At 45.0% G+C, this 27730-nt stretch overlaps 1 protein-coding gene across 1 annotated transcript in view; it reads right to left on the bottom strand.

Annotated features, from left to right (window-relative positions):
- TMEM241 (transmembrane protein 241) overlaps positions 1-27730 on the bottom strand; it is a gene marked incomplete at its 5' end in the record, with an annotated part of 104389 nt that overhangs the window by 46832 nt on the left and 29827 nt on the right. The window contains 7 exons of the mRNA XM_061169237.1: positions 2770-2804; positions 6055-6090; positions 7195-7240; positions 8373-8421; positions 10394-10445; positions 13776-13801; positions 21134-21211. Coding sequence (XP_061025220.1) covers positions 2770-2804; positions 6055-6090; positions 7195-7240; positions 8373-8421; positions 10394-10445; positions 13776-13801; positions 21134-21211 — 322 coding nt within the window. The remainder of the gene's footprint in view (positions 1-2769; positions 2805-6054; positions 6091-7194; positions 7241-8372; positions 8422-10393; positions 10446-13775; positions 13802-21133; positions 21212-27730) is intronic.

Raw genomic sequence — 27730 nt, 5'->3', positions numbered from 1 at the left:
GGTGAGAGGGAGTGACTAAGAAGGGACGTGAGGAAACTTTCTGGAGTGACAGAAGTTTTCTATATCTTGATAGAGGTGTGAGTTACATGGGCATATACATTTGTCAAAATTGATCAAGCTGTGCATTTAAGATATGTGCGTTTCCTATGTGTAAATCATATCTCAATTTTAAAATGTTTTGAAAGTACTACTAAATAATGAAGATACAAGTAAAAAAAGAAGAGGTAAGAAGAAACCAAAAAGAATAAAGCCCTGTTTTAAAACATCAGAAATTAACAGAGCCTTTAAAAAAAAAAAAAAGGCTGCACCCATGGGTCCTGACTCTTACCGTGTCTTAATTGGTGCAGGTGTGGAAGAATCAGGAAGCTGCTCTCCCTGACCCACACCCAGGCCTTGAAGTGGACATTCCAGATGGAAAGTATAATAAGCAAGTGGGAAAGAACGAAGTGCTGTTCTATCTTAAAAATGGGCTGGACCACCCAAGGGTCCAATGAGAAAGCTAAAAAATTGGCAGGAATTGAAGCTGCCCAATCAGAGCAGTCCTTGAATACTTCCGGAGGAAAGAGATTTTCCTCAGCTGTTTTATTTGCTTAAATTTTGTAATCAACCTTATGCTCCTATGAGAAGACATCACCAGGACCCATCAAAGGGTTTAGGGCAACTGACCTGGTTTTATAAAGCTGGGAAAAACTGATCCCCAAGGGGTCTTCTAGATTCTCAGCTTCCATAATCTCACACACCAAATTCCTACCTTCATATCCATCTGCCTTAATTACCTACTTGAGCAAACCTGTGTGCTTTTTGAAACAATGGGCCACTGCTTAGAGCTGCACAAGGTTGTGCATTACACAACTTCAGGATAAACAACTGCACTGTTTATAAAGACCACAATTGTATTTGTTACTTAATTCACGTAAAAGTAGGTGTGGTTCCACAGTGTTTCCCTGGGATGTTCATGGATTAGATACCCAACTTGGTGTTGGTATAGATGAACATCTCCGGCTTCTTCTGGAAGGCTGCCGCCAGTTCGTAGGTAGCCTCACACCTACCTTCCCTGGGGCCTTTGCCTGAGCCCTGCTACGATGGCTACTGAGGCCGCCCACAGGACTCCTGACCCCTACGGCTGTGGGGCATCCCCTCGCAGGGAAGCTTCAGCTAAACTCCAGTCTCCCTCTGCTACTCACCTCCTCAGCATCATCTTGGTCACATCACTTAACTCCTCTGGGTTTCAATTTCCTCATTTGTAAAATGTGGTGGCACCTTGGATAATCACTAAGGTTCCTTCCACCTCTGATAAGCGTGAGTGTAACAAATGAACTAGCATAACCTCTTAGTGAAAGGCAGAGTGACTTCTTTAAGTGAATATCATTCACCCAAATCCACTAGAAATCACTCAGGGAGAAAATGAACATGTAAACCAAGAAGAACCAGCAAGCATAACTCTCCAAAGGTCTTTGATTAAAAACCTATTTGAAAGGCAGAAGACACTTAGTAGGCTCTGAAATATCTGTTGGGTGGCAGCCCTCTGGCTGCACGAAGGAATGCTGAGAGGCAGGATTTGGAGGCGGACACTCAGAGGTACAGGTAGGTGTTTAGGGTCAACACCAGGGTTTCATATGACTTGTAATTTTACAAAGGATAGGTTTTCAGGCTATGGGAGTGGGCAGAAAACAGTGGATGTGCTTCAGTATGGGCAAGTGTAGAAGCACTCATGGAGAAAAAATAATTCAAATTATGCTAATGAGACAGCGGTTTGGATATGTCATGTCCAATCTAGAAACATGACCCGAGTCGCCATCAGCAGTTCCCTGAGGATATTAGTCCAAACAGTCTGAAGCGGCTAAAAACACAAACAGAAAGGGGTTGCTGTTTGGGGCACAGCAGGGAGCTAGAAGGGGCTTCAGAAATAATCCAGTCCACCTTTCTTAATTTCCAGATAAGAGATTGAGACCTTGAGGGCTTGGGTAATGCCTCATGCATAGCAGAGGTCAATAAACATTAGTTTAAGGAGTGTGACCAATAAAATGTGTATTTTCAGCCATGCTGCACACAGATATTTTTGCTTTATCTTTGCATCAACTTCAAAACCTTTCAAAGTAAAAAAACACAATGAAATAGAGTATTATGGAGAATTCCTGAATTTGGAAAACAACTCTAGGGTAATTGAGGCAGCAACAGGGTAAAGGTAAGTTTTTCGTTTTTTTTTAAATTTAATTTAATTAATTTATTTTTTATACAGCAGGTTCTTATTAGTTATCTATTTTATACATATCAGTGTATATATGGGTGAAGGTAAGTTTTAAAATGACTTCTTTAATCTGGAATTATGAAAACTGGATGACAATATATGATAAAAATGTATAAAAGGATGTCACTGAGAAATAGGGGCAATTTGAACTTCTCCACCAAATCTTTAGCCCTAGGATTGAAGAGCAATTCTGGATGCTTGAAGGGAGAATTTTAGAAAAGGACAAAGCAAGCACTAGTTTATTTGGCAGATAATAAACCTGCCTGTACATCTGAGATTGCACCAGATGAAAACATCAACCATAAAAGATGGAAAAAGGTTAAATTCATGGGCAATAAATCCATAACGGGATACTAAGAATAGTTTCAAGTATGTGGGCCATTCCTAACCCTTAAGTTTGACACCCTGGAAGGCAGCTACATTCTCTTACAAAATTTCCCTCAGAGATATAACCCGGGTCAGAGCACTGGGTCGAATGGGCAATGTAAGATACGCAAACAAACGAACAAAAGGATGTTTACCTGTGGGGTGAGATGCAAATGCCAGGAGCACCACACTGAAAAAGAAACAGCAGACTCGTGAAGAAAGCTTCCCCAGCACTGAGAAAACAACATCCATTTTCACCCATTCTACTTGGAAATAGTGAGATTTGCCTAAAAGCAAATTATCTGCACTGAATGGTCTCCTTCTGCCTAAATCCAACTTGTCAGGGAGAGAGTGAGTATCTCCTGAAATGCCTCAGGTTTTGGCAAGAGGGCTGGATCTCCCCTGTGATGGACTCTGAGGGTCCGTGCCCCTCTTGGAGGGTCAGCCCTGCCACTAATGATTATCATATTCACCTAATCTACAGAGAGTATTTGTCAGCTAAGCAAAGCAGAGTCTAAATTACAAATAGGCTGCAGCCTAAAAGTTAGCTGTTGAATGTGAGCTGAATCTATTTGTGAGCTAAATCACAAAATTAACTACACAGAAGAACAGGTAAATTTCCAGGAAGCTAGCCCACAAAATGACCCATGCCATCCACCCTGTGTCTGAAAACTACCTGGACCAATTTGCAGTTGATGCTATATGGGATGATGCAGGCCATACCTGTGCTTGGCTCTCTCCCATCTTCATCTCTGGAAGCCTGTCCCATCTCCCGGCGCCTGTCTACAAGTGGCTTTGTGCGGTCCTAAGCCCACCTTCCATACCCTCTTCCATCAAAACTCATGCCACGCAGGCAGCTGATTTAGTTGGAGGTTAGGAATGAAACTTTTAATTCAAATATAAGAAGGAATGTTTTCTTAAAGCACTGGATGGCCTGCTCTGGTTCTTAACCCTGGATACACATCCAAATAGTGTAACATCCTGGCTAGAATCTCTAAGGGTATGGTCCGGGCATCCATTGTTTTTATTTGTTATGGCTCCCAGAAGCTATAAAGTACCAGGATCAGGAACCACTGCCACAAATCTCCAGTTGGTGACATGATAGCCAGGGAAACCAATGTTAGCTCATCAGCCCTGCCTTGCTCTTGGGTTATCTCCCAGCATCATTTCTGTTTTTCTGATGGTTTTCAGAGGAGCAGCATCACAGAAAGAGGCAGGAGGAGAGGAGGGTTGTGACAACGGCCACAAGAATAGTCACATTCCGGTCATTCGGAAGTTGTAGGTTTGTGAGACAAGGGTTTACAGGCAGCTAGCTGTAAAAAATTACACACACTACAAACAAGACTGGAGATTTCCTGTCCTTCTCATGGGCTGTCTGCTTGCTGTCTCTTCTTTCTCCGGAAAACACATACCCTGTACAGACTCCATTATTCTATCTCGCTGGATCCCCTTTCGGCTTCAACTTCAGCAGCAGAAGTTATTGCTCCTATGGCAGGATGTGAGGGGCCCCTTTCCATCCCAAAACATCTCCCAGGGCCAGACATGGTATCCCAAATGCCATCATCGGAATCACCCCAAAGGGTGACTCTAAAAGAAAACACTAGGGAGTTAAAAATAAGAGATAATTAAATAAAAGAGTTGGCTCTCTAGTCCATGTCTGAATTTTGTAAATATAGAGTTACACCCTCCTAGTTCCTACACTGTGATGTCCTGGGGAGCAAGCACCATATTTTATTCACCTTTGGAGCTCAAGTATTTAGCAGGGCCAGATACATAGCAGGTTCTCCCTATGTTTTCAAACCAGCAGGCAGAGCTCCGGGCTGGCACCTACAGGCACAGCTGCCCTACAGAGCTGAGTGAATGCAGATCTCTGGATGCTGATACCCAGGGCCTGTGGGAAATCGAATCTCAGCCCTGGTTCATCTTCATCACTTGTACTGAAAGAAGACGTGGAAACAGCAGCGTGGCTTTGGCAGGGTGTGCAGCGGGCTGAGGCAGGAAGCCTTGAGCACCTGGCTCCCAGGCAGTGACACCCTCACACGGGGGAGGGCGGGGAGGGGGGAGGGCAGGAGAACTAGCTGGGGGTCACAGCGGCTGTTTTTTTCCACCCCCAAAACCCTCTGCTGCTCGCCTTGGCTATAAGCTCTGTGGGGAAAAAGAACTGTCTAAAGTACTCCGATGTCATGGAAACATTTCAAACACCAAGAGTCTTCTGCATTTCCAGAAACATCTCTTGAAAAGGCAGCTGGTGGGTCTGGGCAGGGTGGAACTAATGACTGTTCCACTGAGTACAAAAGAGGCCCCAGCTATGTTTGGGTTGAATCCTGTCTTCAAAAAGGTATTTTCATAAATACTAAGATATTTAGGAACTTTACCTGTAGGTAGAGAACACAGCTCTTGAACGTTTTAAGCTAACTTCCTGCAGAAATCCATGTGGCCAAAGGCTGAGAGGCACCTCTCTGACCTTGGTCCTCTGGACTGAATGTTGTTGCATTAGGTAAACTTGAGTTCTGGACAGCAAAACCTCAATTTCTCAATTAGGCCCCTCAGTGCACCATGTGGGACTCTCAGAATGCAAGAATACTCCCCAGCTATTCTATTTAGCAGCCAACCCCTATTCTTTACTTGGCTTGGGGCAATGGTACAAATGGAAATCCATATACTACACTTAAATATTATAAATCAAGCCTCAAACTTCATCCTACCTTAACAAATACACCTTCAAAGCAACCTGAAAGTCCAGATTAAAATTAAGAATTCGTGGAGTCCTTGGAGCTTCTTGTCAGAAGGTGGCGGTGTGGAGAGATCCTGCCTCTGGCTCCCGGCTCCCAGTGCACCCTCTTCTCTCCCGACACCAGGCTCCATCCTGCACCCAAGGACCTCAAACATGTGTGTGTGTGGACACCTCAGTCTGCAAGCCCACCCTCCATCCACATCCCTCATACTAACAGCCTTTCTTTGGACATCCATTGGGTCTCGGAATGAGTTAAGAAGACAGACCCAGGGAGGCCTTGGAATCCACTTGGGTAGGAAATTCCAAGTCCCAGTCTAGAAGGAAGGGTGTGGGCTCTTAGACTTACAGACTCCATATGCCTTTGGGAGAGGCATGGCTCTCTGAAGTGCGGGGCTGGATGGAAGCGCTTCTTGCCTGGCCTAACGGCAGGACTACTATTTAGTTTCCGCAATTCTGATCATCTCACCAATTATTTAGCTTGCCTTCCTGGCAGGCAGGCACACTGGCTCAGATCTCCCTTATCAAAATATTACTGGATATAACTGACTCACTTTGCTGTACAGCAGAAACTAACACAATGCTGTAAATCAACTATACTCCAATAAAAAAATTAATTAATAGAAAATATATACATTATTGGAAAATAAAAATCCATTAGCTCTAGAAGAATATGAGTTATTCTTTGAAAATTTAAATTATATTTTACCTGAATAGATAGTTTAAGTACTGCTGGTCAATGTCACTAAGAAATGAGAAAAATAAATAAATAAATAAAAGGTGAAATAATATGTGTTTTACACAAAGTAGTCATTTTCTTCCATTAATAAATTAGATCTATGTACAAGTTCCTACATTTATAAATCATTAATAAACACTAAGAAAAGTACTTTATATTCAAAACCATTTCCTGGCTCGTTTTTTAAAAACATTTCCAATTTAGTACTATCACATGCATTTTCACTTGTGGCCGATTATGTGTACATTTGCCATTTTAAAAAGAGTGTCAGCTCTCTCAGGTCACTGGACTGGCTTCTAGGGCTACCATACTTGACAAATAAAAATACAGGACACCCAAATAAATCTGAATTTCACATAAAGAATAATGTTTTAGTATAAGTATGATCCAAATATTGCATGAAACATACTTAAACTAAAAAAATTATTCGCTGCTTATCTGAAATTCAAATTTACCTGGGTATCCTGTATTTTATCTAACAACTCTACTGGCTTCTTGCTGAAAAAACACTTTATTCAAAGAAAAAATGGTGCTCTAGGGACCCATCACATACCCTCAGCATGTATAACCTTCTCCCAGGAGTCAGTCCCTTCAGACCTTTCTTTGTGGCCCTCAGGCGGCCCCGAAACCCAGGGGCCAGGTGGCCAGTGGAGGGCTCTGACCTGGCGGCTCCAGCCCAACCGAGGCCTGAATTCTCATCTTCTTCATTTACATTCAGCAACTCTGTTCCACTGACTGCCCTCAACAAAGGCCTCATTTTACCCCAGAACAGAGCTGGTGACGGGGGAGACTTCTGGGTTAGGAAGGGGTTGGAGAAACAAGAAAAAAGACTTGTGCCTCTGAGCTGCAGGAAGTGAACTGGGGCCCAAGGCAGCCGGTCACGCAATTTTTGTCAAAATGTCATCTAAACAGCCGCCCTGAAGGAAGAGGAGAGAGACTTCCAGGCTCTTCGCACATCACTGGCGGTGGTTCAGGTACTGATGGACCCGGCCTGCTGCCCTCCCCCCATCCTGGACTCATGGAGTCTCTGGCTGAAGGAAGTTCAAGACCCCGTGGGTCTCACCCCTTTCCTTTAACCAAATGACGACTCACCAAACTTTAAAAGTTTACCTTAACGCGTTGGGTTTCTGGGATTTCTGTAGTATCTTATAAGCCCCTGGAAAGGAAGCAACACAAGTCACTGGCACGTGGCATTCTGTGGAGGGGGCGGCTCGTGCTTCCTGGGAAGCATGAAATCCGCAGGGAGAAGGGCCCCTCTTCCCTGCAAGGGTCACCCGCAGCCAATAGGGGGTAACCAAGAGCACTTTGGAGAATTTCAAGGATGCACATTCGGTAATCCCCCAGATGATGCAGTTCATAGAGAAAGTGCTGGTCTGGAAAGGCTCGTGGTCCCCAGAAGGACACAATTAACAGGAAGCCTGGATTTCCTTTGATGGTGCACATGAGAAACACCGCTGGACTTCTGACCCATGTGTCACAAAGTCAGGGCACTGTTTTTCCCCTTAAGACTACAGATAGGAAACATTGGTTTGAAATAAAGTAGATGATCCTTTTATTTCACCCACTTAATTTTTTTTTTTTTTTTTTTTTTTGGTATACTGCTGAAAGAGAGTGTTTTTGACACAAACCTCTGCATCTGGATCTCTTCTCACCATTTTTAGAGAAGACCAACCAGCACTGCACAAGTGGATTTGAGCAAGCGAAGCCTGGGCCCTGGCGAGTTAATTAATGTTTGTCACGAGAAAGGTGAGACTCTATGGAAACTGCAAACATTTCAGGAAAACTCCAAAACAGGAAAATCAAACCAGAAAAATGCTCATTTAATTTTAACCTTGACACCTTGGATTTAATCTTCCTACTGTCCAGGATCACTAAAAAGGGGATATATGATAAGGAATAATAAGTCTCAATTGTTTCAGTAAGACTTCTTTAAAAACTTACTGACGGGGCTTCCCTGGTGGCACAGTGGTTGAGAATCCGCCTGCCGATGCAGGGGACACGGGTTCAAGCCCTGGTCTGGGATGATCCCACATGTCGCGGAGCAACTAAGCCCGTGCGCCACAACTACTGAGCCTGCGCTCTAGAGCCTGTGCACCACAACTACTGAAGCCCACACGCCTAGAGCCCGTGCTCCGCAACAAGAGAAGCCACCGCAATGAGAAGCCCGTGCACCGCAACGAAGAGTAGCCCCTGCTCGCCAGAACTAGAGGAAAGCCTGCACAGCAACAAAGACCCAAAACAGCCAAAAATGAATAAATAAATAAATAAATAGATTAAAAAACCCTTACCTACGCAGAATAAGTGAATTACAGCCCAGAAATAACCATCTGGATCAAACTGTAACACAAGATTAAAAAAAAAAAAAAAAAAAGGCTGTAAGTACAGACAAACGGGATCAGAAACACTAAACATCAATGCACAGTGCCAGGCATGGTGCCAGGCAGGACTCTGGGCCCTTGGGCCAGTCCCTCCTTATTTCTCACCCAGTTGCCTACAACATTTCCTAACAGGGCTCCCTGCCTCCAGCATCTCTTTCCCCATCCCCCCACTCCCCAGCACTGCATCTCTAAAAAGTAGACCTGATGGTGCCGCCTATTGCTTAAAATCAATCCAGTCATTCCCCAGTGACTTCAGGATGAAATCCAAACTCAGGACACCCAAGAATCCCTATGACAAGCTCCTGTCAACCCAACCAGTCCCATCCACTGCCCATCCCCCTCCAGAGAAAGAGAACTTGCACGTCCCTGGTCAACTCAGCTGAGGGGCACTCCCGCCTCTTCTGCCCTTCCTTATTTTTTCCATTTATCTCACCTGACACACTCTGTTTTACTTGTGACCTGTCTCTGTCTCCACCCCGCACTAGATGATTAATTCCAAGAGGGCAGGAATTTGCCCAGGGACGCACACATAGTAGGTGCTCAATAAAGTTGAATCACAGGCCACTCAGGACACCTCTAGGGCTCTGTCCGCACCTGCCTTCTTCTCCTGGCTTGCTCCTCCTCACCCTTCACGATTTAGGTTCAGTAAGCAGAGCCTGGCTCCAGCATCAGAAAGATCTGGGTTAATTCTCTTGCCCCCTTCCCTTCCCCACATCCAAAAGACTATTGCCCATCTGCTATAAACTAGCATGGTAATTAAAAACATATCTTTTGGAGGCAGACAAGTCTAGGTTTGAAGACTGGTTGTGCCACCATCTACACACTGACTATACCAAGCAGCTGAAAAAATTATTTTAATCTAAGTCTGTTTCTTCTTCTGTAAAATACGAATCCTAACTATTCAATGTTTGTTGTGAGAATTAAATGAAACAGAGTATACAAAGGTCTTCGCACAGTGCCTGGCACACAAGTGTTCAATATATGATAGCTTTCATGTTACTAATACTTGATATATTAACTGGAACAAAATAAAGGATCAGTGACTTAAAAAAAAAAAAGAAAGAAAGAAAAAAGAAAGATCTGGGTTAAATTCTAAAATCCCCACTTATTTGTTAGCTGGTGACCTTTTGGGCCTCGCTCTTCTTCAGCTATGAAATGGAGATAATAATAGCTGCTACCCTTGTGGAATTGCTGTGAGATTAAATAAAATAAGGCACTAAAGCATTGGCACAGAGCCTGGCACACAGCAAGCTCCCTATTCCTGCTCTGAGCCTTGAAGGATCCCACACCTCCCCGGACAGAGCCCTGGCCTCCCTGTGTTATAATCATCTGTTCATCGTCTGCCCCCTCCCCTTTGCTCCGACTAGACTCCGACTTCTGCCTGGATGACGGCAATTCCTCCTTGTGCCCCCAGAGCCTGACTCGGTGCCTAACACTTGATGGAAACTGAATAAATGCTGGGGAAGAAAAGAAAGAAAAAAAAGAGCCCGAAATGAGATGACTCCTGGAGGTGGGGGTGGGTTCTCAATGCCTAATAAAGAAAAACTCAGTCTGACAAAGTGAAAATCACTGTGCAGATGAGGCCCTTGGGATGAGAGGAAAAGAAAATCAACTTCGCCTCAGTGTGTGGGGCTGGAGTCATTTGGACATGCAGGTCCTCCCAGCAGGTACAGAGGGTGGCCCGCCCCCATCGCGGCACCCAGAGGCCCAAGGTCTGCGGGCTCCCCTGCTGCAGCCTTGGGAGAAGGCAGAGACCTCAGGAGAGTTGTTGGCCTGGCCAAAAGGTGCCCTAGGGCCCCAAAAGTTTGCTTTTACATGCCTTTGTATAGACCAGGGTTATCCTGCTTCTCAAAGGAAGGATTCGGAAATTCTGCTCATCCACGCAGGCTTCAGAGATACCTGGAAGGCAAAGTGAGTCTGCCTGAACTCACCTGGGAGTCGTTGAAGGGCAGGCACCCTGCGGCAGCCAGGAGGAAGAGGGCACTGTGGAGAGGAGGTAAACACGCAGCTTCACTTGTCAACATCAAAGGTGAGTCCCGGAGAGTGTGGAGGTTGAAATACACAGACTGGAGCTCGGATGAGGCAAAGATCTCATGAGACCACACCCAATTCCCCCGTTCATCCTCTGAGAACCTCACTACCCATGTAGTTTTCAATTATGTGCTCTGCTGACACCAGTTTCTTCTCTGGGGCTTGGCTAGCCATCTTCCCAGAGACAGGCATTTGCAGGACATGTGCAAAACCACAGCTGGCTCACTTGAGAAAAACAGTATATGAAAAAGGAGGCTTCTTTAAACTACCGATCCCCAAAAATACACTAGTGGAAAATTGGGCAAGCAGACTACAGTTATTCCGCTTACCAATAAGAAAACACCATGGAAAGCACATTGCAAACTTATCGCCTTATCCAAATGATCAAACTTAACATCTCCAATAGTGGGACAGAGCTACATCATGTGCCTCCTGATATGATGTACTGAGAAGGGCACAATGTCACTCATGTGGTATTCCTGCCAAATATGCATAACCTGGACTGAATCACAAGGAAACACTGAGACAAACCCAAATTCAGGGACAGTCCACAAAACAATGGGCTTACACTATTCAAACTATGAAGGCAATGAAAGGTAATAAAATGTCGAGAAACTGTTCCAGATTAAAGGATACGAAAGAGACATGACATCTTTGGGGGAAGAGATTACTATAAAAGACAATATCGGGATAATTGGCCAAATTTGAACATCGACTCAATATTACATAACAGTATTGTATCCGATGTTAATTTTCTAAACTTAATCATTGCACTGTAGTTATACAAGAGCTTATTTTTAGGAGATACGCTTTGCAGTATTTAGGGGTAGAGTCATAACCCCTGCAACTTATTCCCAAATGGTTCAGAAAAAAATAAGAGTAAGAATAATTATGTATATATTCTTACATATTTTATGTGATATATATGTACATATGTATATATGGAGAGAGAAAGAAAGCAAATACAAAAAACGTTATCAGTGGGTGAATCTAGATAAAAGGTATATGGGAGTTCATTGTAATTTTCTTGCAGCTTTTCTATCCGTTTAAACTTTTTCCCAAATAAGGGAATTCCCTGACGGTCCAGTAGTTAGGACTTGGCGCTTTCACTGCCAAGGGCAGGGGTTCAGTCCCTGGTTGGGGAACGAAGATCCTGCAAGCCACGAAGCGTGGCCAAAAAAAATAATAATAAAATAAAACAAACAAAAAAAGTTTCATTAGAAAAAAATCTCTTATACATACCAAAATATTTATGGCTGAAATGCTACAATGCCTGGGATTTGCTGAAATGAGGCGCTGGGTAGAGGCTTAAATTGAAAACTGTTGAATCTGGGGGATGAGTCTACAGAGCTTCATTATACTATTCTGTCTACTTTTATATCTTTTTAGAAATTTCCATAACAAAAGGTTTTTTTTATAATTCTTGCACAAAAAAGTAACATTGCCAATCACAGATATTTTCACATTTTCTCATTCATTGGAAAGTCGATTTGGAGATACTTTTTGGCTTAGAAATCAGTGGTTTTTAGATGCTATATGGGTTTCATATACCAAAATATCTTGGCCTATAGCTTTTCCCAATCATTCTCTCCTCCTAAAGAAAGGCACCAGAAAACACAAAACCCAAAGGACCACATGCTCTTTCCCCCTCTTTCCATTTTATGATGCAACAACATATTCAGGGTTGGGTCCCTTCTGACCATTGCATTACGTGGCGAACAGCAAAGGATCAAAGACATAAACGGGGGCAGTGAATACAGCATTTTCACTGTTAGGGGACTTTATCATATGACATCTCACACCAGTATATGTTCTATATACGTATCAAATTCTGTATTACTTACATATATATACGTAATACACGACAACCTGATACTCATCACCTAAGTACACTGGCAATAGTGATGCTAATCAATTCTGTCCACAACCCCCCCCACACACACAGTCCTCACTGTCGTCATCACACATAGTGTGTACCCCTTAAAAGACTAGCACGGCTGCTGGGCCTGAGGCAGGAGGATGGGCACAGAGGAACCCTCAGAGCTGGGGCCTCAGGGCCTCAGGAAGGGCACGACAACGCGGGACCGGTTCTAACCACTCCAATCCACCCGCTCCTATAGCCTCGCCAACTTTAAAGGCACACACGCAAACAGCCTTGAGACGATCCCCCGGCACCCGACTGCTGAGGGATTCGGAGGCCAGGGTCGGGTGAGAGGAGGGAGGTTGTCCAGGAGGGTTTCTGGGACTGCACAGGAATAGGCAGGTTGTAGGCTGGGGGAGAGGAGAACCCTCATGGCTTTGGTGTCTGCCTGCAGTGGACAGAGGCTTTAGAGGATGCAGGATGCTTCCCCATCCACAGGCAATGAGCGTTAGATCCCCTCAAGCAGACAAGCCCTCAGGGCTGAGGGGAGAAGTGCCAGGTATGAGGCAGCCCCTGGTTTCCCACCAAACTTGGCCTTGAGCAACACCTGATTACATCAGGCATAAATGGGTTTTAATGCCTCTCTTTAACACCTGCTAATATTTTAAACAAGAGGATGCGTCCTGACAGTGGGATTTTTTTTTTCTTCAAGTAGCAGCCTGTAATAAAGGCAAAAAAAAGGAGATTGGATGAAAGCCCAGAAATATATGAAACAAAAAGTCCTAAATCCACGTATCAAAACATTCTGCTGGTTTTCTATCTTCAGGACCGAGCTTCACAGCTACTGCCAAGGAAGCAGGAAGCCACCAGAGGACAAGGCATCCAGGTCAGAATTAGCACAACAGGAGCACAGGGACCTGCCAGAGGGTCCAGCCCAGTTCATGTTTCAGCTGGGAAAACTGAGGCACAGAGAGGTATGAAACCTGCCCACGGTCACGGTGCTGTGTGGCCCAAGACCACGACTCAGATCCGTGGATTCGCAGGCAGTACTTTCTCCACCATGGGAATTCTTAAAAACCCAATGAGGTTCAAACATTATTTTTAAAACTTTAAGTCATTTCCATTTTTCCATTTTCATTCTTCATCAGTCTTGCACAACTCTTAGTGAAATTCTGGGCATCAATGGCTGAAATCTAGCACGAGTTGTTTTCCCCTTAGGGATAAAATATTTCAGAAAAAAAAAGAGCAAATTTGAGAATAAGACACAAAATAGGGATATATAAGTGTCTGTAATAAATTCCTCTGTCAACTCTCAAGTATGAATTGTCAACAGACGGTTTCTCATCGAAGTTAATATCAGGTTAAATCTTCTATTTTAGATGTTTGTGAAGTTGTTGTTTTTTGGTTTTTTTTAAACTTACCTACAGATCTTTGCAGGAGATGTTTTCTGTATGAAAATAAAGAGACGTACAATTAGTCTTTAAAAACTCTTTTTTGCTCCCCTTAAAAGTAAATATTTTAGATCAAGAGGCACATAAACTATGAATAAGTTTATTGGGGGCTTAACAACTTGCTGCACTCCAGTATTTATTGAGGCTTTTTCTGCTTGGACCAAATGAAGGATGACTCAGAGGTCCAGAGTTGAGTCACTTCAGCAAAGCACTCTGGATGAGTAGTTTTACCACTCTCACCATTAGAACTATGTTTACCCACAAAAAAGCAAAATGATGCCACACCCAAGCCTTCGAATATCTTACACACCGTGAAAAGGAGAGAGAAATCAATGTACCCTGTGTAGGAAAAGAAATTAAGCTCTTGTTCAACTTCTCTTCCGGTCTGTCTCTAAATTTTCCTTTCATTAATCCAGCTCTGACCCTGAGCATTGCTATAAATTCTCTGGTATGATGTGTAAATTAGGAAACAGAAAAAAGGAGAAGGGACATTTGACTCCACCCCTAGAGAGAAGGAAAAAAGGGCAGATTGGGGAAATCTAAAGTTGCCGTTTAGAGCTCCCTGAAATGAAGAAATTCTAATGCATACTCTACCTTTGTTACCTCCTTTTTATTGGTCAGTTTAAGGGAATTAGTCCTTGACACTTAGGAAGAAAGCTCTAGCAGGAAGAAGCATAGATTTTTTTCATATTTGACAGGGGAAATGGTCAGGCAGGATAATAGATTAATTCTGGACATTTCAGAAGGATTATTTTGCTAGTTGAGGACAAACTGCAATTTTCTTTTACTCCAGCTCAGATAAAGTGTGAACTATGAACATATTGTTTAAAAATGAAGCACTCAAAAGGTACAAAATTTCAGTTATTATAAAATAAGCAAAGCCTGGGGATGTAACATACAGTGCAGTGACTATAGTTAACAACACCGTATTGTATTGAATATATTCGAAAGTTGCTAAGAGAGTAAATCTTAAAACTTCTCATCACAAGAAAAACAAATGCTTGGTGATGGATGTTAACTAGACTTATTGTGTTGATCATTTCGAAATATATACAAACATTGAATCATTATACTGAACACCTGAAACAAATATAATTTTATCTGTCAATTGTATCTCAATTTTTTAAAAAAGTAAAGCACTGGCAAGAGAAACATGTGTTTTGTTATGAAGGCTATCTTAAGCTTTCATGTGTGACTAAATAATCCACAATGCATTGTTTTAATAAACACACGATGTGTGTGTACAAAGCAGTGGCTCCCATCTTTAGATCCTTTGTTATCTCTTATACGTTATCTCTCATCTTTGTGGAACCAGCCTCAGCAGAGACCAAAGGCAAAGCCAACCTTGACTCCACTGCCCCCCGGTGGGGACACTTATCCCTTCAGTACAGAAAGGATGACACACGCGGAGGTGACCTGGCTCCCACCTGGATAATTGCCTCCAACATGGGAAAACGTATCACTAAAAGATTCTGAGCTAAATAAAGCTGACCTCTCCAGAGTTTGGAGGAAGAGAAGGAATGGAGAGGATGGAAACAAAAAGGATGCTCAACTCTTCCATGAGTGACATGTTCACCAGCAGGTGCTCGGGGGCTTCCGTTACAGGGCAGCAAATCAACCCTAGTGCCTGAAGGAGTTTGCCCATCCCACAGAGGAGAGAGTCCTTTTTATTTTGACCTCCTCTGACTACAGGAGCCCAGAACCTGAGACATGGAGAGTGAAAACCAGCGAGAAATTCATTACGGAGCTCCAGCCCCCAAGGCTCCGAGAGCACCCGAGGAGTCTGTGTCCGGGATTCCCCTCCGCAAGCCCCTCGGTCCCCAAATCACCCAGTGATAAGTCCCAACGACATCTCAGCTCTGCGTGGGTCACTATAACTCCTCAAGAGTCACCTTGTCAAAGTCACAGTAAGTAGCTGACGCCGCTCTGGGTAAGCTAACGCGCTCTGAGGACTGCTGGTGCTGTCCTAGGTGCTCGACACACATTGACTCGTGTCACTACAGGTTAATGTACAGTCCTGGGTTACGTGCTACAGATGAGGATGCTGAGGCATAGAGAAATCAGGTAAGTTGCTCGGGATCACAGGGTGTGCGCCCAGGCGATCGAGCTCCAGACCCTGACCCTTTTGGACTCTATTCTGTCACAGCCAGTCCTGCAGTGACACCCACCAGCCCTTTCAGGCCACTGGCCTTCATTGGCTGCTTCCTCTCTGCCTGGAGTGACCAGAAAATTCCTACCCATTTGTGTGACTGGGTTCAAATCTGGCCCTTGCAAGCAGACTTACCAGCGGTTGCCCCCCAGTGCACTCACACGCCTGTTCCAGCCCATAGGACATTCTATGGGCATCCCAGCACCTGTTTACATGTCAGCTCCCCATTCAGCCTGAGTTCTGGGAGGGTGATAAATGTGTCTCTCCACATCTGTAGCTGTAGACCTAGCAAGATGTTTGACATGTAGCATATACTTCATAAATGTTGAGCGAACCAATGAATGAATAGCAGTATTCTAAGGTTAAACCGTGACAAATATATCTGCAAGTTAGTGAGACTAATTCCACAAGCCACACGCTAACTTAGAGTCAAACTGTGTGTGTGTGTGTGCACATACACAAAGAACTAGTTATGGATGGTAACAATGAACCACAGCCCAGATAGAGCTTATTCTCATCATCTGGGAGCGAGGTCATGAAGAGGTCAACTCTACTCTCCCAAGGCCATTCTAGGGAAACCTGACACATAACGGACCAAAGAGCCCTCGTCCGGAGTCACAGGTCAAGTCTGAGAGGCGGCGTCCAACCATCTTCCTCATGACACCCGGTCGCTTGGTCACGGCTCCAGGCTGAATGATCAGGAATGTAAATCACATGAAGAACATATCACGGTCATCTTCATCACAGAGCAGATTTTAACGCCAAACTACTAGAAACCACCTACAAATCTGCAAACAGGGACCGGCCAACACACTGCGTTCCATGTGGAGAGAAATGATGCATTTAGGGATTCCAACAAATCGATCAATGGAAAAATAGGACGTATTTTATCATTTCTGTAAATATTCTACGTATGTCTGAACTGAAAGAATGAAGTCGTTTCCTCTAGAAGTAAGACCACAGTTGATTTCTGACATTTTTTTTCTCTGCATTTTCTACAACTTATTATATCTTATGATATTCGTAAAGGAAAGAAAGAGTTTTTTTTTAAATAACTAAATAGATATGTAACCCACTCAATTGTTTCCTAATTTTCCCCGACAAGAAATGATGTTGTTTTGTGTCAGTAATGAAATGGAGTTGAAGATTCACAATATTTTGGTATTCACCCAGTTGCTTCCGAGGAAAGGTCCTCTTGGTCTGGGAGGCTGGCCCTTGGGCTCTGCTTGGTGGAAATACACTGAGGACCCTCCAGTCCCATGTACCTCCCTCACCTTCTCCTACCTGATCTGACTTGTCCATCAAGAAGCAATACCCCATGGAGGGACTTCCCAGGCGGTCCAGTGGTTAAGACAGCGCGCTTCCAATGCAGGGGGTGCAGGTTCTATCCCTGGTCAGGGAATTAAGAACCCACATGCCACGTGGTACGGCCCAAAAAAAAAGAAAGAAGCAGTATCCCATGAAGATGCCTGGATCTCATCCCTAGACCAGGTAAATCTTCATTTTTAATTCACACAAAAGGTATCCATTTTGTGAATAAGAAGTCTTCTTTGGAATTTGAGTGGAATTGAGTCAGGGCCTGACTAGTCTCCCAGAACCTGAGCAGCTCCTGGAACCTAAGTGGCCAGTTAGAGAATATTTCAGCTCAGCTCCAGTCCTTGGGCTGAGACCTGGGGCTCCAAAAAAAAACCCAACCACAGGGTCACTGCAATGAGAGGGCTGGAAGCAGGCAGAGACACAGGGAAAATCATACTGTATTTCGCTGAATTTAAGATGCCACTGATTGTAAAATTAGTACTTTTTATACTACTAAGAAAAAAACAAAAACAAAAACATTAGACCAGGACATACCATTGACTATAAAAGCACCCTGATTTCAGATAGTGAAAACTTATTTTTTATTTTTTAAAAAATTATTTTATTTTTATTTATTTATTTTTTTGACCACACCACGCAGCATGTGGGATCTTAGTTCCCTGACCAGGGATTGAACCTGTGCCCCCTGCAGGGGAAGCACTTAACCACTGGACCGCCAGGGAAGTCCTGATAGTGAAAATTTTATATGTGAAAAAAAGAAGCACATGATACTTTCCGGCGGCGGGTGGGGAGGGAGGGCGGGCGGTGTGTTGGGTTCGCGCGGCCTCGGGGCCGGAGCCCGGATCCCCGCCCGCCCCAGCGCCCGCCGCCGGCCGAGCCCCGCCCCGCGCGTCTCCATCGTGGGTCGCAGTGGTCGGATGTGCGTCCGGGTCTGCGGGACAGGCGGGCGCAGAGGTTCCTTGTATTGGCGCGGGTGGGTGCGGCGAGGTTCCGGCGCCTCCGCGGAGCATCGTGGGTCTGGGGCTGTGGGCGCCGCGGATTGCTATTCTCTCCGCACTTTCCCGGCTCTGAAGTCTCGAGAACACGGCTAGGCAGCAGTAGTTTAATGGGGAGTTTGACTGCTGGGAACTAGGGGCCTGCTGGGGTCTCAGTTCTTGGCTGGCCCCGGAACACGAAGTTGCCAGGTGTGTGACGGCAGCAGGTAGGAGTGACCCGCTGGTGCAGTGATGAGCAAGAAAGGAAGGACAGCGGCTGTTGGCCTGTGAACCTAGGCAAGAATGACCAGCCAACACAGTCCAGACCAAGGTCCGTGGGCCCAGCTCGGTCCTGTGCGTCTGGTCAGTGGAATAGACCTGCAGGTGTGGCTCTTGTCACTCTAGGACTGGCTTCAGGACAGATCCTGCTGATGCGCCCAGGGCACCGCCCTCAGTTCTCCAGGAGAGCGCGCCGGAGGGGAGCCAGGGGGTGTGCCCGACTCAGCACGGTGGCCACGCACATCCAGTCTGCTGGCAAGGGCAGTGGGCAGCCGGAGGAAGTCATGGCCTTGGGAGTGTCCTGTGATGAAAAAGAACCTGCAGGCTTATCAGATAACGTTGGTGTGGAACGTTGGTGTGCTGAAAAGCAGTTCTGTGTGCTTTTCCCCCCTGGTGTGAATTAGCAGTGCTGAGGCAGCAAGCGGGATACAGAAGTGTGAGCAGAGACCGTCTGGAAGCCCCAGACTCCAGGGAAACTAAAGGTGACAGCCAGCCTAGTGAAGAGGACGGGAGTTAGGGGCGGGGGCGGCAGCCCAGCAGGGGCCCCTCGTCTCAGGGCTCTAATCCTGGCTCCAGCCGGCTGGTCAGGGAGCTGCAAGGTCTAATGGGCGAGCATAGTCCACAGTCCTGAGCTGTTCTTCTCTGTGTTTGGGTCATCTCCCGCCATCCAAGGGGAGAAATCTAGATGAGGTTTAAGCATCAGTGCTTTAAGGCTGTGGATCTCGGAGTTGAAACCTCGGAAGACATGTTTTCAGCACAGGGTGTTAAAGTGAACGGAAGGATTCAACCCCTTTTCAAGGAGGGTGTCTCCATGTGGGCAGAACTAGAGAATAAATGGGTCTTGAATAAAAAAAAAAAAAAAAAAAAAAAAGAAGCACATGATAGAATTGATGAAATATGGAAATTGCAAGCTGGTGTGATAAGTAAAATGTCAGCTGAAGGTGCCCAAGCTGCCTGAGGTGTCAGGGAAGGTTCCCACTGCAGGCAGATTAGCCTAAAGTACGGAGCCTCGCTGGAGTCACTACAGGCTTCCCTCGCCTCCTGTAATCCGTTCTCCTCCGCAGAAACTGGGGGAGCTTTTAACACTGTGAAGCTGCTCAGTGTCTATGGGCCTTATAACCCATCCGGCTCCTCCCAGCTCCCAGTGCACTCAGTATAAATCCCAAATTCCTAGCTCAGCCCCAGAGGCCTGTCTCCAGCCTCGTCCTAAGCACCCCCTCTCTTTCTCATCAAGCTCCAGCCACACAGCCCAGAATGACTTCCACCAAGTCCCTTCCTATGCCTGGTCCTTTGCATCTGCTGCTTCCTCTTCCAGGGAGCCCTCCCCTCACCCCCATGTCTAACTCCTGCTCATCCTTTGTCTACGTTTAATGTCACCTCCCCAGAGTGGCCTGCTCTGGCCACACAATCGAGCAGGTGGGTCTAATTCTTAGTTTAACGTCTGTCTCCCCTTCTGGGCTGATGCTCTGTAAGAGCAGCAATCATGCCTCTTGCTTACGACTGCAGACCCGGGCCTGGCAGGGTGGCCACGTACACAGGGACGTAGAAATATTCATAGAGTGAATGGGACAGGGGTGCACGAAGAGGTTTGCTGACAGATCAGAGGAGAGAAACACTACGACATGGTCTAGGGAAAGTGAGAAGTTTGGTTGTGGCTGGAATTTCTGAAGCCAGAGAGGTGGATGGGGCCCAGGTGGCGAAGGGCTTTGCAGGCCTCCAGGTAGCTTTTGGGTGGTCCTGAAGGGCTGTATGTAGGGGGACATGATCAGATCCATGTGTCAGAAAGGTCCCCCGGGAGCGGTGGTGTGTGGAGTGGCCTTGGCCACAGGAAAGGTGTCTCTCTGTCCCCGGCACACCTGTAAGAAGTGTGCTTCCTGCATGGCCCACTAGCCTCTCTCGAGCTTAAAAGTTTCAAAATTTTGATGTGAAGTCATTTGAAACAGGCAGATGTCAGAAAAAAGGAACTCTCAAAAGAGGCACCAAACTAAAACCACCAATAACGTTAAAAATCATAGCTAAACTACATAGTAGGTACAAAGCACCTACTATGTGCCAGAAAGTGTTGGGAGCACCTACTAGCACCTGTGCTGCATGGTGTCCTCCCAACGACTCTTTGAGTGGGTGACATTTCTCTCCCCTTTTCACGGATGGAGGCCCGGAAGGTGAGGAAACATGTTCCAACTGGTGGAAGGCAGACCTGAGGTCGGGAAGAAAAGAGGATGTCCCCAGGGTGGGCTAAAGCTCCCAGCACCCTGTGGGAAGCTCGCCAAATATTTCCTCATGGTGCTGGGATGCGGTGGGGGGAGGGGGGGAATGGCCCCCCCCCACCATCCAGGCCCACAGTCATCTCTACCTCGGCCTCCCAGGCCCTGGCTCAGCGCTGGCCTGGGGTTGAGGTCCATTCAGACGCACAAGCATCCCCACGTATGTTTGGTGAACTGAAGGGATGTCAAAACCATGATCCTTGAAATTAGTGACCACCGTCAGGCAGGCTTGACTGGAAACAGATGGCAGGAAAAGGCAGACACTAATCTGGACCATACATAAAAAGCACGTCTTTGAAATTTCAAGCAAGGGAAGTGAAACTAGCCTTTTGCGTAATCATTTACCTCTTTCTGAAAACACTTCTGGTGCCCACAGATGATAACTTCGGCTACATTATGCAAAGTGAGAAACATAGGAACGGCCTGAAAGAAAACAAAGGAATAAGCATGAAAATATTTTCTTGGATCTCATAATTACATAATTCTTGATTTATGCTTAAAAATAGAGATCTGTGGGAGCTTTTGGCATTCACACTGATATTCCTCTCCAGCAAAAACTCTTCTGCGTGGATCAGTGTTCTTGCTTGCAGCATTGTGCTCAGTAGGGTGGATGTAGAGGTTCCCCTCTCACGGGTATTCTCATCATTTATTAAGCACCTACTGTGTGTCAGGTGCCATGCCAGGTGCAGGGGACACATCCTGTGAACAGGTGGACACATGATAGAGAGGCTGTCCCTATTGAGGTAAGAGCTCTGACCGAACGCACCGAAAGGCATGACCAACCCAGCGTGGGCAGAGCACGCCTTCTCAGAGGAAGTGAAGTCCAAAGTCTAAACGGGAACAGAAAGATGAACTAGAACGAGCCCAGGGACTTCCCTGGTGGTCCACTGGTTAAGACTCCGCACTCCCAACGCAGGGGACGTGGGTTCGATATCTGGTTGGGGAACTGAGATCCTGCATGACGCATGGCACGGCCAAAGGGAAAAAAGAAAAAAAAAAAAAAGAATCAGCCCAGCAAAAAGAGACAAGGCGGGAGAGGGCTGGAGGCACACACAAGGGCCCAGAGGAGCGAGGAAGCCCACCTCCTCGGGGAACCAGGGGGAGTTGAGTGGGGTGGAATATAGTGTGGAAGGGAAAAGTGGGGAGAGGAAGGTGGAGAGGTAATCACGGGCCGTATCAGGGAATCAGGACCATCCCAAGGCCCATAAGAGACACTAAAGAGTTTAAAGCCCACCGTGCATAATTTGATCTGTGTGTTTAGGGGACCTTGGACTGCTGGGTGGGACAAAGGAGGAAGAGATGGTTGCAAAAGTTCAGTGGTGTGATAGACGGAAAAACGGCCCTGCAAACTATAGCTGCATCCTAGTCCCTGGAACCCATGAATGTCACCTCATAGGGTGAAAAAAGGGCCTTTGCAAATGTGATTAAGGTGAGAATCTGCAGGTGGGGAGATTACTCTGGATTATCTGAGTGGGTCCCAAATGCAAACACAGGTCTCCTCCTAAGAGATAGGCAGAGATTTGACACACACAGAGGAGGAGGCGATGTGACCCCAGAGGCAAAGACTGGAATGATGCAGCCACGAGCCAAGGCGTGTCAGCAGCCACCAGAAGCTGGAAGAGAGAGGCAAGGAGCAGATTCTCCTCTAGAGCCTCTGGAGGGAGCGCAGCCCTGCTGACACACCTTGGTCCTCACTTCAGACCCCTGGCCTCTGGAACTGGGAGAGAATAAATTTCTGTTGTTTCAAGCCACCTAGGTAGGTGGTAATTTGTTACAGCAGCTACAGGAAACTAATACAAGGAATGACAAGACGGTGGCCTGAACTTGGTAGTGGCAGCAAAGATGGAGAAAAGTGGTCACGTGAGGGAAATATTTAGGAGATTGAACTGCGGTAAATGATGGGATAACTGGGATCAACTTTGTACCCCCAAAAAGGGGGGCGGGGAGAGAGAAGATATAAAAAAATGTAACACTCCAGTGGGTTATCAAGATACACAGATTACCCACTGCACGTTGACTATCGCTGGGCTCTTTGCTAAGAACAGCAGTCTTTCCTAATTTGATAGATAATCTTGACAAGGTAAAGGGGAGGGATTAAGGGGCGAGGGATTGTGCTATTGTCTTTGTTGTTGCTGCTGCTGATAATGTCTCCTGGAAAGCAGAAAAAGATCAAGAATAATGCATGGGTTTTGGCATCAGCTGGGCTTCAGGCTCCAGCTCCATCATCTGCTAGTGGAGCAGGGCACGTATCCAAACAGTTTGCTCCTCTGTAGTATGAGGATAACAATATCTACGACCTGGAGCTATAGGGAGGAATGATGGAAATAATGCAGGAGCACGGCATGAAGGCTGTCAATAATATTAAGAGGTACCAAGCCCACGCTTAGTGGCCTCGATGGAGGACCCTGAGCTGGGAAATTATTCCAGCTTCGAGGACTCTTAAGTGGGTCTTTAAGCAGATGTTGCTGCCCAACCACTTCCAGATGGATTTATTCTTTATCTTTTGGCTGCGTTGGGTCTTTATTACTGCATGCAGGCTTTTCTCTAGTTGCGACAAGCGGGGGCTACTCTTCGTTGCGGTGCACGGGCTTCTTCTCATTGTGGTGGCTTCTCTTGTTGTGAAGCATAGGCTCTACACGCGGGCTTCAGTAGTTGTGGCACGTGGGCACAGTAGTTGTGGCTCGCGGGCTCTAGAGCGCAGGCTCAGTAGTTGTGGCGCACGGGCTTAGTTGCTCTGCGGCACGTGGGATCTTCCCGGACCAGGGCTTGAACCCGTGTCCCCTGCATTGGCAGGCAGATTCTTAACCACTGTGCCACCAGGGAAGTCCCTGGGAGTATATATTTTTACCTTGTCTTTAAGACTTTTATAACTGTATAGCTCTGCTCTATTTTAGTATTTTGTTCTAACTCGCACTGTTTCATTTCATTCTGAGCTCTCACCTTACATTTTTCTTGCCTTTTTAACGTTCTCTACTCCTTTAAAAGTTCAGCTGAAACTTTTTTCCTTTTAAAATCATCCTTTATTTTAATTATTTTCTATGTTTTTCATCTTTTGTGCTTCTTTTTATCCCTCTTAAACTTTTATATTTTCAATTATTCTTTATGTATTTTAAGATTATTAAAGAGATTTTTTTTTTAATTGGCTTTATCCATTGGGCTCATGTTTGGAAAACATGGGCCCTGGCCTTCTAGGTCTGAGCCTAAGAAGATAGCACAGAAAATCTTAGAGAGGTTAATCCTGTAGTACGTGCCATGAAAATGAAAGGGCAACCTGGATCTTATTTATTTAAAATTAAGCCCTGATTTAAAATGCTTTTGCCTCCTTGATATAAAATCAGTAAGGAAACAAGATTTAGGGTGACTCTAGACCCTAACTCTAGACTTCAAGGAGGCTTACTTTTCTCAATTTTATAAACCATGGACAGGTTTCTCCATCCCCCTAGGAGATTCTGATCAGATTCTGGAAAAGGATCTATCTACACATACAGAACTGATTTTATTTTTTATTCTATTTTATTTTTAATTTTTTTAAAGAAAGTTGCCTTTTGATTTTTTAAATTTAAAAAAAATTTTTACTATTTATTTATTAATTATTTATTTTTGGCTGCACCAGGTCTTAGTTGCAGCATACAGGATCTTTAGTTGCAGTATGCGGGTTCCTTAGTTGTGACATGCGAACTCTTAGTTGAGTCATGCATGCAGGATCTATTTCCCCAACCACGGATCGAACCCAGGCCCCCTGCATTGGGAGCGTGGAGTGTTAACCACTGGACCACCAGGGAAGTCCCCAGAACTGATATTAAAGTTCTCTAATAATAGATACCAACAATGTGTTCAGCACAGTGCTAATTATTTTAATTGCATTCTCTTATTTAAACCATATCTCAACAACTGTATCCACGGATGCTTGTTGCCCTGATTTACAGACAAGGAAACTGAAGCTTAGAGTGATGGGGCAGCTTGCTGGCGAGCTCACAACTAGTTCTGGGTATGACTCCATGACTCCAACCCAGTAACGGCAACGCCCACGCTCCCAGCCTCGATGTTATAGGAGCCAAATTACAGCAAGCCCCCAGTGTAAACTTCCTGGACCTACAACTGTGCAAAGTCCAATACCATTGTGTTCCAAATCCTGCCAGTCTGCTTCCTCCAGCAATACAACTGGTATGATCTAAAACAGATGACCTCGGAGTAAACTCTATGCCATTTTTTAAAGGGATATCTTCCATTTCCACTTAAAAATTTTTTAATCTGATTTTCTCAAGCCATTTTTTCGACGGAGGAGCTAACAGGCTTTAGAAACAGTAATTCTACGACTGATTTTATCAGCCTCCACAGAGATCTATCAAAAACAGTATTAAGGCAGTCTGCAATTTATGATTACTGATTTTCCCTTGGCCTCTACCTCTGTGCACGAAGCCCCAGTCTGAACTACGTTATTAGTTCAAGAGACTCCAGTGACTGATTATTTTAGAAAACCTGCCTTTTATCTTTATGGAGTGAGGTTCAGCAGGACTTATTTTTGTGAAATCAGACAAAAGTTCTGAGAAATGAGGACTTCCCTGGTAATCCAGTGGTTAAGACTCCACGCTTCCACTGCAGGGGGCACAGGTTTGATCCCTGGTTGGGGAAATAAGATCCCACAAGCCGCATGGTGCAGCCAAAAAAACCAAAAAAAAGTTCTGAAATATGATAACAATAATAACTAAGATATATTGAATACTTACTATGTACCAGACTCTGTTTTTTTTAAAAAATGTTACTGCTGTTACTGTGCGTTTTTTTTTTTTTTTAATAAATTTATTTATTTATTTTGGGCGGTGTTAGGTCTTCGTTGCTGCACGCGGGCTTTCTCTAGTTGCGGGGAGCCGGGGCTACTCTTCGTTGCAGTGTGCGGGTTTCTTATTGTGGTGGCTTCTCTTGTTGTTGAGCATGGGCTCTAGGGTGCGCGGGCTTTACTAGTTGCAGCTCACGGGCTCAGTAGTTGTGGCTCGCAGGCTCTAGAGCATAGGCTCAGTAGTTGTAGCGCACGGGCTTAGTTGCTCCGCGGCATGTGGGATCTTCCCAGAGCAGGGCTCAAACCCATCTCTCCTGCACTGGCAGGCAGATTCTTAACCACTGTGCCACCAGGGAAGCCCCCAGACTCCATTTTAATTGCTTTTACATATTGAATCATCATAATAAATCTATGAGGGAGATACTATTAACATTCCCGTTATACGGATGAGAAAAAAGGAAGGATATATTTTGGTTCTCCTTTTTAACCTGCCTCTTAATAATTTGAAACCACTTTTAGACGATCTAGACACTAGCTTGCTGCTAAAGAGAACAGAAAAACAAGTCTGTTCTTTCACATCAAGGCTCTAGGAACGGCCTCAATAACAAAAGGTCCCCACCATCTTTCATCAGGAAAAATGGCTCAAGATCAACTACCATGAAGCCCAAGTTATCACTTTTGACACAAAATGTAATTGACCAAATTCAACTACCCTACAGTCCAATTCATTTCATTACTTAGGGGCACAGTTTGCAACTAATTTATTCTTAAAATTTTAACATTCACTTATAATTTAACATTGCATCCATGTACCATTGGAAATTTTTCTCTGGATGTAAAGAGAAATTGGTAACTATTACTTAAGATTTTTCATTATTCCCATGCTTCCCAGAGTGGAATTTTCAAGCCTTGATTGTTATTTGTTCAGGTGTTGGAACTGACTTAAAACAGTTTTCTATGGAAAATCCTGGCCCTGCCCACAGGCATGGCCTCGGGTCACGCTGTAGGAGTGGGGATGACTCCCTTAGCCAAGTCCTGGGTCAACTTCTAAGTTTTTATAGAAAAACATCAATCCTACCTTCAATTTGGGTGATTTTTAAATATGTGGATGTGGCCTTAATCTGCAATATACAATAATTGCTCGCCAGGCCCTTGCCAAAGAATGTACCTTTGAACTGTTGGCTGCCTAGCTTTCATCAAAATCACGCATGCCAGAAATAACTGTTCCTACAGGAAGGGAGCTGGATAATTGGAGAGCAGAGATTTTAGCCCCAGAGAATCACTCCTACTGAACTGTGCTGTCATTAGGCCTCCAAAATGCACTAAGAATCCCAGAAATCAGGTTACCATTGTGTTTGTTATAAGGACGTGATTGAAGACCCTAAGTAGCCCAGTTTACCCTTTATGAGGACTCAGGACCTGACATGACAGCAAGGAAGAAGCATGTCTGCGGCAACAACCCGCTTTTCTCTTACAAGCACTGAGAGTCTCGTAACTTCTTTATTCGGCTGCAGAAAGATGAGAGCTGAATCCAAGGCCCAACTGTATTTATTTCATAAGATATTATAGCATAAATTTCTATGTGCTAAGTCTCTCTGTGGTCTCATCTAGTTCTTCTTCAGTTACCCTTGACCTAGATTTCTTTTAAATTTTATTCATGCGAAATGCTTATCTTATTTTCATCATCATTATTCTTTTAAGCCACAACACATCCTTTTGGGAAGACGGTTGAGGTGTTTGAATATGTTTATGTGTACATATAAATGAATATATTCACAAATTGATTGGCATGAGATAAATTTGAGTGTTTATTTACATTAATTTTATCATTCTGTCATTAACTGGCCAACACCCTTTTTTTTTTTTTTTTGGCTGCATCTATTGGCTTTCGGGATCTTAGTTCCCCGACCAGGGATCGAACCCGGGCCCTTGGCAATGAAAGCGCCGAGTCCTAACCACTGGACCTCCAGGGAACTCCCTGGCCAACTCCTTGAGGGCAGAGGACCAGACTCCCTCTTTGCCAGAGTATCTCCAGCACCAGCTTGGAGGCCACCTCCCTCCTTCATCTGCTCATCACATAAAGTAGCTGACCTGTGTTTAGGGGCCTTTTTGTTTGAAAAACAGGCAGCTTAGAATACCAGCTTGTAAGATGCATGGGAATAAGA

Source organism: Eubalaena glacialis, chromosome 15, assembly GCF_028564815.1.
Source record: "Eubalaena glacialis isolate mEubGla1 chromosome 15, mEubGla1.1.hap2.+ XY, whole genome shotgun sequence".
In the NCBI taxonomy this organism is placed as follows: domain Eukaryota; kingdom Metazoa; phylum Chordata; class Mammalia; order Artiodactyla; family Balaenidae; genus Eubalaena; species Eubalaena glacialis.
Note: the sequence above shows the minus strand (reverse complement) of the source record. Positions and strands in the feature narration are given on the sequence as shown.